The following is a 14,922-nucleotide window of genomic DNA, read 5'->3' as shown; positions in this document are numbered from 1 at the left end:
ACGTATGGTAGTTTAGGTACGAATCTCCTCTTCATGACAAATATAATGATTCAATACCTTAGTATATTTGGCAGTACTTTGTGGCACTTATCGAAATGCAGTGGGCATTGTCTCCTTAATCCGGAGAATAGACCGATTACAATGGCGGCGTATAAAAGGTGCAGCGCCTCAATCCGGAGTACAACTCCGATTTCAATGGCATCGTACAGAAGGTTCAGTGTCTCATCCGGAGTACAGCTCTGATTACAGAAATAAGTGTGGTGGCATCTTGCGGTTCAACGTGTCTCCTCCTAATTGACTCAACCAAGTGCGCCAAGCAAATACCCAGATTTTGCGCTTCTTGTACTTGTATACGTTCTTATAAAGCAGTCAACACACTTGACTACTTTCAATGATTGCGCACTTGAGAATTGACCGTGTATTGATTATAATGGTTTGACTGTTGACGTAACTGACTAACTTACTCATAGATGTGAAGTCTGTTTGAATGATGTTATTACAATAAGCGCCTACAGGCCTGTTAAATACACACACGAAAATGTAGGCTTTTTCGTTCCGTGGCGGTTCTGCTGATTGATAGCGACTTTCAATTGCGGTCCTGCCAAGACAAACCGTGATCCGTATCTTCACTGAGAGAAGTTCACTGAGAGGGATAGGCTTGTCGCGTGTTTCCATTAAATATGCGCACGGCAGATTACTCAGCTGGCAGCAATGCATAGGTCAGACATTAAAACTTTAGCATTGTCGAAAACTCTAGAAAAATAAGGATCTACAAATTTTGTAGAATTCAAAACGACGTTGCTATGCGAAAACTAGATAAACATTACAGAACGTTCGCAAGCAAAGGATTTAAAATGATCGAGAATTTCAGAGTCAATGTTTATGATTTCGTGATCTAGAACGATTACAAATTTCGGAGAATTAATTTTCTTGAAAAGTGCTACAATCCTGAACACTATGATAATTCCTGTCTATTCGAGAATGCGAGAACATTTTTTCTTTTTGTTAGTGCAGTAAAACATCTGGCAAGTAACATCGTAAAATTTCTATTTGGATTAAAAATCTTCGGTTGCTCAAAATTATTAAGCACTAGCGTCATAAAATATCTGGAAAAACAATACCATAAACACGGGAAAACCTATAGTTTTGACATCTGCATTTTTGTTCCGCTCGGCAACACATCAAGCATTACTGCAAGCGGACCTTCCTTCCCCTTCCCGCTGTCTACAAGTTGCAATGCTGTCACCAGATGTGTCAGCGATGCCCCCCCTTTCCGCTGCCAACATGCTCTCGCATGCGGCAGCAGCAACGAGAGATCTGCTCATCATGAAGACCCAGAGACGACTAGGCCCTTAATTAACTCCGAAGCCAAAAGAGGCGCTGCCCTTGCACTATAAGGGAGGAGTCTCTGATTGGATAGAAAATAAGGGAAGGGGTTCAAGTAAAATTCATGGTCAGCAAATGTATTTAAGGGGCGCAATTTTCAATACTCATTTACTCTTGATACTTAACTCTTGATACTTAACACTCGTGATATTTACTCTTGATTGTTTTTCTTTAGTAGTACTCTAGTGATATTACTCTTTCCGAAGTGTCTCTCAGTTTTTTTATATCTATTGCTTATTAGTATTTTGATATCTTTCTTTTAGAAATACTCTTTCAATATTAAACCCTTGAGACATTTCATACTCAGTTAAGTTTAGTGAAAGTCCATTTAACGGTGTTACGGGAACGACTTACACTTCTTCGGATTGTCCATTAACGCTGTTACTGGAACAGTAGTTACTGCCCCGGAAGAACTATGATATAAACCCGCATGTCCACTAACGCAGTTCGAGAAACCGTCGTTACTTGTTCCAAGGGAGCTACGACAATCCGCATATCAGAGTCTGATGACGAGTCAACGATTAGTCTTTGTAAGTAGTATCTACTACAATAATACATATATATTGAGATTCAGAGTATTACATCGACATGGACTAAGAACGAGGAAGCTACTCTTAAAACGACAGTGCGGAATAAATTCCAGTACGCGTCGTCAAGTTTTGCGCCCACGAGGGGCGTCTCATTTTAGTAACCCTCACCTTAGTTCAATCGGAAGCTTACGAAAGTAAGCAAAACCCAGCGCAAGTGTCGACAATCCAGTTTCGCGCCACTTTGCAATATCTTTCAATCATAAAGCTGCATTCATAACCCTAACCGCACACGTGCTCGTTCAAAAGGCGCTAGTGTCGACGAGCGAAACTTGTCTCCGCAGTTGTCTCAGTTGTCTCCGCAACGCATCACTTCAATCCAAGAATTTAGTTCTACAAGTAATAATAGTAATACTAGTCTACCTTGTCATTAATAAATAACAGAATAAATAGCATACTTCAACCATATCTTTATTGTATTATTATAATATCCATTCCACTTGTGACCTGTCATCGCTACCGCACAACACCCGTGGTCTCTGAGTTGTCATCGGCATCTAATTGTATCCGTCGAACCGACCTTGATAAAACGAGTCGGAACGACGAGTTGCATTTTGTGCACTGTCATTTCTTCTTTTAATAAATAACCATATTTGTGAAATAAATAATATCTCTCTGTGGTGGGCTTATGCAGGTGAAGATATGCAAATTAAAATCGGTTGAATATTTTTTAATTTAAAGTACCATTTTAAAAATATAGAACATTCTTAGCGAAGTTTTTTTAACATAATTTAACAATTGTATAAATATGTTATTTTAATCTGATACATTATAATTATAACTCAAATATTGAACTCCTTACAAGTAAATAGTATATAGATACGATTGTATTTATTTTTTATATTGTTCAAAAAATTAATTCCACTAATGAACTCGTCAGCCAATCATGTAGAATTAACTTAGAAAAAACCACTCCATGTTGCGTGGGAGAATGCGCGGGCAAGTGAAAGGTTAATGCACTGATTCAATAAGCAACACATATAATTTTTATTACTATTTATTCCATTTATTTCAATTTAATTCCAAGTTGGGATGATTAATCGTGATGAGATTACAAATGACCTTTTTATTTCTTAATAATCTTGAGGCGTTGTGATATATTTTTATTGGAGAACCAGAGGATGGTCAATTTCTTATTCTCTGGATGCACTTGGTGAGATTATGATTTACTGTGAAAAGAAATAGGTTATAATCTATTGAATATTATCACTTGAGAGGTTATGATCGTTGTTGTTCTCTGACCGAACACTATAATCTTGTCGTGTTTCAATTCAACGTGTGTTACAGTTGCCTCTGAATAATGGGCCGTGTAAGTGAGCACGTGCCTAAGATAGAGGTTAGAGAAACTGTGCGCCATCAGTGTGACGTCAACAGCTGGTCTTCAGATGAAGTAAAAAAGCCACTGTGTGGTGTCAACAGCTAATCGTTAGAGGAAATAAAAAGCCACTGTGTGGCGTCAACAGGTAGTCTTGCTTCATGAGCATTCGCGGGAAACTTCTGTAGTCGGACTACCGGCTGTCCGTTTTCAGAGTAAGTCGTGAGATGAAGAATCAACAGTAACAGTCAGGACTTACTTGCAGTTGTAGTGTGATGCTCCCAGTTCTTCTTCACAGGCTTGATGAGAAGTTCCCTTCCAATAATTGCAGCTCTTAACTTCTTTCTTGTCTCCTTGCTGAGATGACAAGAATCTACTACATATACTATCAGAGTTTGATGAGACCAACAATAACTGTATATTGAATCGCAGTCGTAGAAAGACAGTTTACATGACTCAGCTGAACGACTTTGTCTCTGGTCCTCCACCATGAGAGTAAGTCGTGACTTATCTGTTCAATAAGAATAAGGAGAAGAATAAGTGGTGGTACATTTCATTGTCCTTCTTAAATAGTTCACTGACACCCTTCCACTTGGGACCCCTTCTTCTTTCCGGCATCCAATCAAAAGTTGACCTTGGGCAGCACGATCAATTATGCACGCGTTCATTTCCACTTCCTTCCGGGCTCAGTCCCGAATATTCTCATCGGGAAAGTGTCGGAATGTGGGGAGACTTTACTTTTGGCCGCCTCTCCCGGGTTGCTTCTCCCTTCTCTGGGACTTGACTAGATGAAGGGTCCTCTAGGGCGTGGTCGATTCTCCAATGCGATCGATAAGATGCGGCGTAATTAGGAACAATGCAAGCATTGTCTTAAAAAGCCGAGTGCGCACGTACGCCTATTGCTTGTTGTCGCACGTGCGGGGTTTTGGATTGCATTGAAATTTAGGAAATGTTTGTACTCAATAGCTTACGTATATTTGATACTCTTTCAGAATTTACGTCTTCTTGGCAGTAAACAACAACAAGTTTAACTGCACCGGAAAAGCATGAGCACGTTTTTAGATAAGCAAGAATAAATAAGGTAACTATTCACTGAAGTTTTCCAGTTTACCAGAACGTCTCGAATGTCCAACGACCGTGGGAAGTCGTGGCAAGAAACTTTTCTCGCAATCTCGAACGTATATTGTACAATAATTTATATGTAATTTTTTTATTTAATATTGTATGTTTTACAAATATTTTTAGTAATTTTTATAGAAGTGTGAGAATTTATAAATAATATTTTGATAGTAAAAATAAATCAAAGAATAATGTAGTCGTCGATAGCTAAACTATAAATATAAGGTTTTTTTTTACCCAATGGTATTGTAGCAACTAAGTTATTCGGGCTGAATATATCATGTATATATATATATATATTTAATGTGATTATTGCAATAGATATAAAGTAACAAATTTAAATTTCAAATTATATTAAATACGTTTATTACTTCGGTTATTGGCAATACTTCAAATTCATATATTTTCTCTATATTAAATTAATTTCGTTAAGAGACTTTGGTATATACATTAACAACCAATAAAAAATTAATATAAATTATGTCATTATTCCATATTTTTATTTAATGTTTTACTAATAATTTTATTTTTTAATATAGTGAATTCAGAAAATTAATTGAACAGGGCATTTAAAAATTTCCAAAATTGATGACTTGATTTTAAAATTATTAATTTTACGAAATTTTATCCCAATATGATTGTATAATTAAATTTTTTTAGATCATCATTTTATGATATTAAAACTATTTTGTTACGATTGAATGTATTTAGAAGTCAGCAAAATTTAAATTGTTGAATAACTAACCATCAAGTTCTATATTTATAAATTAAAATTATATATTACGTCTTCATTATATTTATGAATTATTTTAAAAAATAAAAATTCATTTATTACTTAAAAAGATACTTAGTAATTTAATCTTAGCTCCACTTGTTGAATTATCTGGGATTTAGCTATTACCAAGTATAATGTCAGTTCTACAATTCGATTAAATATATACTAAAGTAATAACTAGATTCAGATAATAAATATATATTATGTGTGCTGTAGCTCAAATAGAATCCAACATCTACAAATCAATCGAAATCAGTAGAAATATTTTTCACTTATATTTTAATCAATATTTATATATGAGAGCATGCTTTTCTAGTGCTTAGATATAATAAATATTCCTTATACGTGTTAGTATATCAAACATAATATATTGAATATTTGTAAATACTAAGTATCTATTTTCTAATAATATCAACAAATTATTATTAACAATAATATAATATACACTAATTAATACATAAAAATGTTTATTAGTATATAATTATTCTGTTCTTACTATTAATTATATAATTGAAATAAATTTAGTTTAGTATATGTTTTAAAAAAATTCATATATAGATTTTAATATTATTATAGAATAAAACTACACGAATCTTAAATATTATTAATTATTTAAAAACTCACAGAGAAGGTTTATTATATGATTATTTTATGTGTAATACGTTATATATTATTATAGATTAATTAGAGGTATTAAAATAAAAATAATTGAATAATATAAAATAATTAAAAATTTTTATATATAAAATATTTAATAAATAAACGAATATATAAATATATATTAATAGATTATCATAATATTTGTTGTACTGAATTTATAAAATATAGGCTTTAAATATTATTAATATATATAAGAAATTATCTTAAATATTATAACTATTCCTTACATAATTATATATTTATTTATTATTTTCCTGAAAGAAGATTTCAAAACATCATTTATCATTTGAAAAATATTTTGAAAGAAGAAAATATTACGGGCTATCTATTAATATGTATAGGTACATGTTTTTTATTGTTTTTATTTTAAATAATTTATTTATTAATTATTATTCAAAAGTATCGATAAATGTTTTAAAACGTGTTAGACATAAGCTTATTAACGCGCTTAAATTATTAAAAATCAATAAAATAATATTTAAGAAATGAGAAGTATTCATTTACATAAAGAACGAAATGATGTTTGAGATTTATTGCAAATAATAAATTAATATTTTATTATATACGTATTTTCTATAATAATGGATCTTTGTACAAAACAAAATAAAAAATTTTCTAATTGTTTTATAATAATACATAAAATAAAGTACTTTAGGCAAACTATATTTTTGTGATATTTTCATAAAGACTTTGTAATGTTACGGAATATACCTATTCACTCGCATTTACCAATTAATTAGTTTATTATAATAATTTAAATTAGTGTAAGGTATACAAAGATATTAAATGAATGAATTTTATTTTCTTTATTTAAAATTATAAAAACCTTGAGTATATCCGATTGTTCATTGCGATCAATTGGTATGCGAATTGGTTCATGAAAGAAACAGCCTGGCATTTCTAATCTTGTAAAATTATATTTTAAAAAGAAATATATTCACAAATAATATAGTAAATGTTTTTAAATTTATATAAAAATTTTCCTTTTTCAACGGATCTTAATAACAGTTGCTACACACACGTTCTATTACTAATTCATTGAGTAAAGCTGACGGTTCAAGCTTTAATTGCCAAGAAATTTTTAGAGATGTATTACTTAAAATCTAAAGAGTGGGGTACAACAAACCGTTAATACCAAGAATACTATCCAATAAGAGCACAGAGCATATATCTGAAACAATTTGAGAATATTTAAATATAGTTTTGTATGACATGACGCTCGTTTAAAGTTATGCCTTAAGCTGAAAAACTGTACATAAAACATGTTAAAATAAAATATTTTGCAAAGGTTAATCATAGTACCGGATTTTATTAATACATATATTTTTATTTCGTAGAATGTATAATTTAATTATTTATTTTATCTAACAACTTTGATATTTTGGTTGAAAAATATAAAATACTTGACTTATTAATAATCTGATACCTATATTCTCAGTTTACTCTTAATTATATTTCATATATAAACCGATCTTCTTTATTAATGTAAACTTGTGAAAATTTAGCCTATGAAATAATCATGCCTCTGTTAAATTGTAAAATATATTTTGGTATTCACTAAATAACATTTATCGATATAAGTAACGATATATAAATAATTATTATTTATTAATTAATACATTTCATATATTTTTATTAATGAATAATAGTATATAAAAGTACCTAAGTTTACAAAATACTGTTTGATAAATTTATAGAAAATTTCTTAAACGATATTAAACAATATTATACTGATGATAAACTAATCAAACTAATCATTAATATATATTTAATGTTAAACTAATAGATTGTTATTTAAATAATTCTTATTAATATATAAATATATCAATTTAAATTACACAAACAATTTAATAATATTCTTTTAATATAATAAAAATATAAGAAACTTGTAATATTAATGTATAATATTTTTGAATTTATTTAACGTGTTTAAAATATATTATTTTTTATTAACATGATTAAATTATTTTTACGCTAATCATTAATATGTTGTAAATTTGATAAAGTATCAAAATATAAATTAAATTTATTTATTTTATTTTGAATATTTGGAATGTATAATAATAGATTTTAGACCGACGTATATTCATTTAACATTTTTTATATATTCAATAAAAACATTATGTTATTTAATTATGTTTTAATTATGTATTTTAGATTTTTTCGCTGCTTTCATATTTGCAATTCATTATTTTTGATAGATGATCTCTTCATACTTATAAAAAATAATAACAGGTCTAATTTGTCTGACTTTTTTTGTGGCATTATATCATATTTTCTGTTTTCGAATGGGACGTACCCTGTGATCTCTGTAGTTTTTTATCTTAGTTTTCTATTTCTTATCTATCTATTGCCACAGAGGCTAAGTCTTATAGTTACACAAGGTGACTATAGTGGAAACTATACCCATCCATAATAGCTATTCAAACACTCTCGTGTTAGTTGGAAGTTTCTGATTCCATGCCTATGAAAGCCTGTAAATTAACGTGTACATTAACAAATGTACATTAAATAAAAGTGTGTGTGAATTATTACATAAATAAACATTGATTGACAGCATATTTTGAAATGTTTGAATAGTTTTCCATTCAATTAATGAAATTATTTGAACATAAAAATTGTTTAAAATTTTACGCAATGTTTGATTAATGAAAAAGGGATTTATTTGACTTATTTATAAAGTTAGAGTAGGGAACCTCTCTATTGTTGAAGAACATATATTTGCAGATATTTGATAAGTGAAAACACACTAGAAATTATCCTATTTTATTATTTTTTAAACGATTGAAAACTAGAAACATAGATGAATAGAAAATTAATAAACAATATTTATAGTCTTTAAAAAAAAAATAGAAAATCATTTTTCGTTATTGGATATTCATTATCAATAGACCGAGGCTTTTAAATTAATCATTAATCATTAATCATTAACATCAATCATGTTTAAAAAGTATATTTCGCGCATAAAGAATAATAATAAAAATACATAAGAAAAATTAGATTAATTCATATGTAAAAGAACATACAAATTGTTGTTCATTATTACAAATAATTATATATATCATACATTTTTTATGCTATTTAAAAAAAATGATATATCTCAAATTTATTAATAAATAGATTAAGTATAGAAATATAAACATATTTTTTTGTATTCACTTGTCATTTATTAAAATCTAAATTTAATATATAATTTGAATTTTAATTATTTTAATATAAATTTATAATGCGATGTTTTAGATAACTTAAATAATTATAAATTTTATTAGTAGATTACTTAAAATAAAGAATATTTTCTACATATATTTTTCCTTATAATTCATTGTTTTTATCCTTGACTAAGTAATACAATTTTCATAAGTTTACTATTAAAATTTTGTTTTACTAATGAATAATATTTAATTTATTTATTTAATGATCTTACTAGGATTAGATTTTTAATATTGCAGTTTATAAATTGAAATCCAGTCATAAAGATATTATTACTATTTTTTTTCATTGTTATTTTATATTACTAATATGTCCTAATTTTATGTATTAACTGTACGTAGTTAAGTATCAATTGTATATTTATTACAATTTTACTTTATTTTTGTAAGAAGTTATAATTAATATTATAAATCTTTTTCAAACAAATTACTGACGTGAAACAAAATTTGTAAAAGCTAAATTTTTTTAATATTTTGAAAATGTAAATACAAAATTTAATTAGACTATGCTAGAAACATGGGTACAATTGACGTTGATACAACTGTTTGAATTTTTAGTTAATCTATTAATAAGTGTGGCAAGACCTCATAATTTTTTTAATATTTAGTGATACAGTGATTATTTAGTTCCCTAAAAAATATTTACTTTTGATAATCTTAAATATCACATAAAAAAGTGATAGAAATAAACGTGCTTTTAAATGAATTTACAATTTCAATATTATAATTTATCTATATGAGGAGATTTTTATTATAATACTAAAAAAACACTACTGAAGCACATTTTTCTGTAAAACGTTAATTGTTGAAATACGATAATCTAATTGATTTTTTTTTAGAAAATTTAATTGATACAAGCAACGTCAAATTAAAATAAAAAACTGAGTTCCTATGATCAAGAGTATTCAACTTTAAATGATATAGTTATTGAATAGCTAACATGATTTGTGAAAATATAATTACTACAGATTTATAAAAATGTATATTAGGTAAAAACTCAATACAATAACGGATTGTTTACATATGTAACTATTTATTAAAAAGAAATCATTTTGGGAATATAGATAGTTAAAACACTAGATTATTTTAATATTTGTATCTTACAATAAATTTTAACCTATGTATATAAAAAAAACGAAACGTATTTTTGAAGCAATAATAAACTACGACGTAATATGAATTACTAATATACAATACATTAATAATGATAAAATCTTTTATCATATAACATAAAAAAAGTAAATAAGTTTTTTAATTTATATATATATGTTTATTTAAATAATTTTAATGCTTATTATATTATATAATTGTATTTATAATTTAAACAATTTTTTTAAAATAACCATATGTATTTTAAAAGTAATTATTAATTTCATGTAAAAAAATACTTTAAATACCAAAATATAATCTTGTTATTTTTCATTTATTTCTGAAGTTTTGGACTTGCTCTAAATTTATGAGTTTTATATAAGAATAAATAAACTATGGTACAGAATTATTTTTAATTTAAAGAAATTCTTGATTTAAAGATTATTAATTTTAATACTTGATTTTATATAAATGTTGATATTTATTTATAAATTAATTTCTGTATAATAAAAAATATATTTTTAGTGAAACTATTTTTACACAAAATACTTTTAATTTAATAAATTATATAATTTATGTATTAAAAATTATACAATTTATTATTTTTCTAAACATAAATTATAAATAAATATAAATAAATATAAATACGAATGAGAAAATGATAAATGAACATGATTTTAGTAATAAAAAAATATTTAATATATTTAAAAAATTTTAACAATTAAAAATTACAGCAGCCTGCATTTATAAATATCTAAATTCAATTGCGTTCTCAGAATTTAAACATAGTTTCCGCAACAAGAAATATCAAATGACTATGAATTGGCTAGGCAGTTGCTTTTGCACTCTCTGCTAATTCGGTATTTTAAAGCATGTTAAAATCTTTATTCATAATGAATTTATATATTTTTTAAATAATTTTGGATCTATTTATACTTTATATTTTAAAATTTGTGAACTAAATAAATAGAGAACATAAAAAATGCAAAAAAATAATTCTATAATACGTGATGCTACTTTTAAATAAGATATTTTAATATAATAATTTGTTTTTGTCACAAAAGTATGAATAAAATAACGTCTAAATATGTGTTTCACCAAGTGATATATGTGTGATTTGACGTCTAGAGAATTTGAATAATGAATTTAATTAAAATATAATTATATTACGAAAAAATGATAAAAAAATTAACATAAAAATTATTAATTATATCGTAAATTAAGTTAGTGATCTAACATTCTATATATACCAATTATTTTGATTGATGTTATAAATCTGCTTTAATTTGTATTATTGATTAATTGTGTTGATATCAATAATATAGAATAAGGTCTCATTAACAGTTTAATTATAATTGATAAAAGATTTAACTGTTTTTAATATTAATTGACGTTTACGAAACTTTATTAATGTTTTATCTATGAATGATTCGTGATAACTTACATTGATTAATCATATTGAGTTTTTTTTTTAAAGAGAAAGAAAAATATTTTTTATTCGAAATTTGGAAAATTTAGTATATTATATAGGTAGAAATACATGAATTTAATATTAAGTTTAAAAATTTATCTAATATAAGAATTAAATCTATGACTATTTCATTTTCAATATTTTAAATACCATTCATATATTTGAATTAAAAATTATAATTAATCATTCTATGATATTTTTTTTGTGTCAAATGAGTAAATTAGAGAAGCATAAGCATGCAAGTTCAAACGTGATAAAATGTTTAAAGTATGATAATTTCCTAATACTGTTTATATGTTATTAACTTATATATTTTATTACCTATTTACTTAGTATGTATTATATATTCATTCACTAATATATTTATAAATTATAATATTTATAAAATACCAGTTCACATAATGCATATATATTTATTTTAATTATTTTCGAAAACTTTCTCAAACATTAATGATTACAATAAATTATTTTATGTATTAATTCCAATGTTTTATTTTGTTCGTATTTAAACCATTTTATATTTATGGTGATATTAAAATTGAATTTAAGTAAAACTCATATCTTAATATAACTGTTTTATAGGGTTTATTTTTAGTATATTATATAGTATATCTTTTTAATGTATATATATATATATATATATATATATATATTAATAAAGAAAATTTTTAAAAAATAAAGCAAATATAGTAGATACAAAGTTATACTAAAGATAGATAGTATATTAAACATGGAAAAAATAAATAAAAAGTAAGAGAAATTATTTCTAACTTAATTAATTTTAAAGAAATTGATATTTTTGTATATAATACACAATTCAATAATAATTTATTTAAAATAAATTATTTGTTCATATTTATATATAAGTATATAAGATTAAAACAAACACATGCAGGCGCGCGCACACAAAAACACACACACACACACAGATGCATATGCATATGTATATGCCTTTAATTTTTTAATATTAGTTCATATTAATTGATAATAATTTAGATCAGTATCAGTAAAATTTTCCCATTCAGTGGAAACAACAGATGATGTATTGGAGAGGTTAAATGATTACTTACATATTCAACAAATAAGTAAAAAGTACACGAAAATTATTGTAGAAAATATTTACACACGAATTAAATATTCAGGTAATTTTATAGTAATATTTTGTGATAAAGTATTAAATCTTTGTTTTTGATTTCTTCAAATAAAACTCAAAAATACAGCAGAATAGATTAAAACAAATATATATTTCTCCTTATGTAGGAATTTTTCACTGATACACGTGTCACAAAAAATCTAGGATACGCATATATGCATTTTATACATTTCACTTTCTCTTTTTTTAATTCTAAACAAAATATACTTGTCGTTTATTTATGTACTTTTTATTATGAATTCACTTGAGATAGAGATTAGTTTTATATATTTCTGCTTAAGTAAAAGTATGCAAATTATAAGAAATTATAAAAATAATTGTAAAATAATTACAGTAAACGAAATGAAGAGGATATGATTATTTCATTATAGATATATGAATATTAATTTCATATCTATATAATAAATAGATTCAGATTCATGAAAAATAACTAGCTTAAGTATACATACAAGAACTATTAGAATAAAGTTGGAAATATGCTTGTGATTGTATTTGATATCTATTTTTTCAACTTATATAAATATCGTAAAAAAATTAAACAGTTGAAAAATCAGATTCTCCAATTATTAATAAGTACATAGTATTAGTTTTATCAAAAACGAATAGAAAATAGGAAGAATTTTTGTTTTATTAATCAATATCGATATTCATAAAATAATACTAAATTTAATAGATATACTAGAGCTTGATATTTTTAAAAGATGCATACCTTATTTAATCTCTCGAAATAAGTATATTTTGGATGATATTCATATATTATATTTTAAGTTGAATGATTTTAAATAAAATTCATTTGTAAAAAATATAGATTCTTGTTGAGAATGCTTACCATATCTATAATATTTTAATACTAATATAAGAAATCTAAAATGTTGGAATATTTTGAACACGAATTATTTTTTATTTGGTTAATTGTTATATTATCTAAATGTTATATGTTATTTTAGTTTTATTTCTTTCACCTATTCATTTTTGTTTTTTATTTTTGTATAAAGAGGAATTACTTTGCAGTTGATTATTTTATTTTATTTTAAAATCCCATGTCCTTAAAAGTAACAATTGTTTCATGTTATTTAATTCACTTTTGTACAAATTTTACATTATACTATATAATTGTTTAGAAGTAAATTAGAATATTATAATTAAAAAATATATTATGAAAGAATTTTAATTATATGTTAAAATAATAAATAAAGGTACCTATTAAAAATAATTTTTTTAATATATTAATTGGAAAGTAATTTTTATTTATTTAAGTAAATATCAAAAAGTCTAATTGAATATATTAATTCTTTTCATTGAATATATTAACCTTTTGTATAAACGTACTATTTCAATAAAATTGATCATAAATTATATTATAGATATAAAAATATTGGAGAGAATCATGGAAATTTTACAAGAAAATACATTTATAAAGGTTATGAATAATTCTTGCGAGGTAATACTACTTACTAATTATATTAACTATTAATTTTTGCATGCACATTACAAAGCGTGTTAAGTACATTACAAAATTTTGTCTGGGATCAGACTGAGAACCTCCCAGTGATGTTAGGTGGAGATGTTGCTGGCAAGTGTAGGAGGCAAAAGCAATTATTCAATTCTACATACAGTATATCTTGGTTTTTCCTTTATTAAATATAATAATATAATAATAATTAATTGTTATAAATGTGTATGAATGGTGAGTATGAGTGACTTAAATGTATGAAGTTTCTTTAGTAATTTTGTATATTCTCATTAGCATAAGGCGTGAATCTTTCCTTCCTTGAGAAGTGTCACGTTCTGACCGTAAGTAACGTGCGTAGCCGCCATTGCTGTTTCGGTGTTATTGTGGGAACCGTAGCTGTTCAGGCGTATGTGATGAGCCCTTGCTTGTGTAACCCTTACTGCTTACGTGCTGCAAGGGGAGCTGCCGATATTGTAGTCGTTGCTTACTAAAGGAGCGTGTGAGACGCCGTTGGTTTAGCCGTGCGTGATGAGCTGCCGCCGTTGTAATTGTCATTTACTAAAGGAGCGTGTGAGGTGCCACTGCTTTAGCCGTTGCTTACTAAAAGAGCTTGTGGGACGCTGCTGCTTTAACCATGTGTGATGAGCTGCCACTGTTGTAAACATTATTTACTAAAGGAGCGTATGAAATTCTGCTGCCTTAGCC

General features: G+C 26.0%; 1 protein-coding gene across 1 annotated transcript in view; it reads right to left on the bottom strand.

Moving 5' to 3' along the window:
- Positions 1-6,893, bottom strand: part of LOC105366547 (long-chain-fatty-acid--CoA ligase 5) — a 36,458-nt gene extending 29,565 nt beyond the window's left edge. The window contains exon 1 of the mRNA XM_011505038.1: positions 6,669-6,893. Coding sequence (XP_011503340.1) covers positions 6,669-6,740 — 72 coding nt within the window. The 5' untranslated portion in view covers positions 6,741-6,893. The remainder of the gene's footprint in view (positions 1-6,668) is intronic.
- Between the last annotated feature and the right edge of the window lie 8,029 nt (positions 6,894-14,922).

This window comes from Ceratosolen solmsi, unplaced genomic scaffold (assembly GCF_000503995.2).
Source record: "Ceratosolen solmsi marchali unplaced genomic scaffold, CerSol_1.0 scaffold49, whole genome shotgun sequence".
NCBI lineage: Eukaryota > Metazoa > Arthropoda > Insecta > Hymenoptera > Agaonidae > Ceratosolen > Ceratosolen solmsi.
Note: the sequence above shows the minus strand (reverse complement) of the source record. Positions and strands in the feature narration are given on the sequence as shown.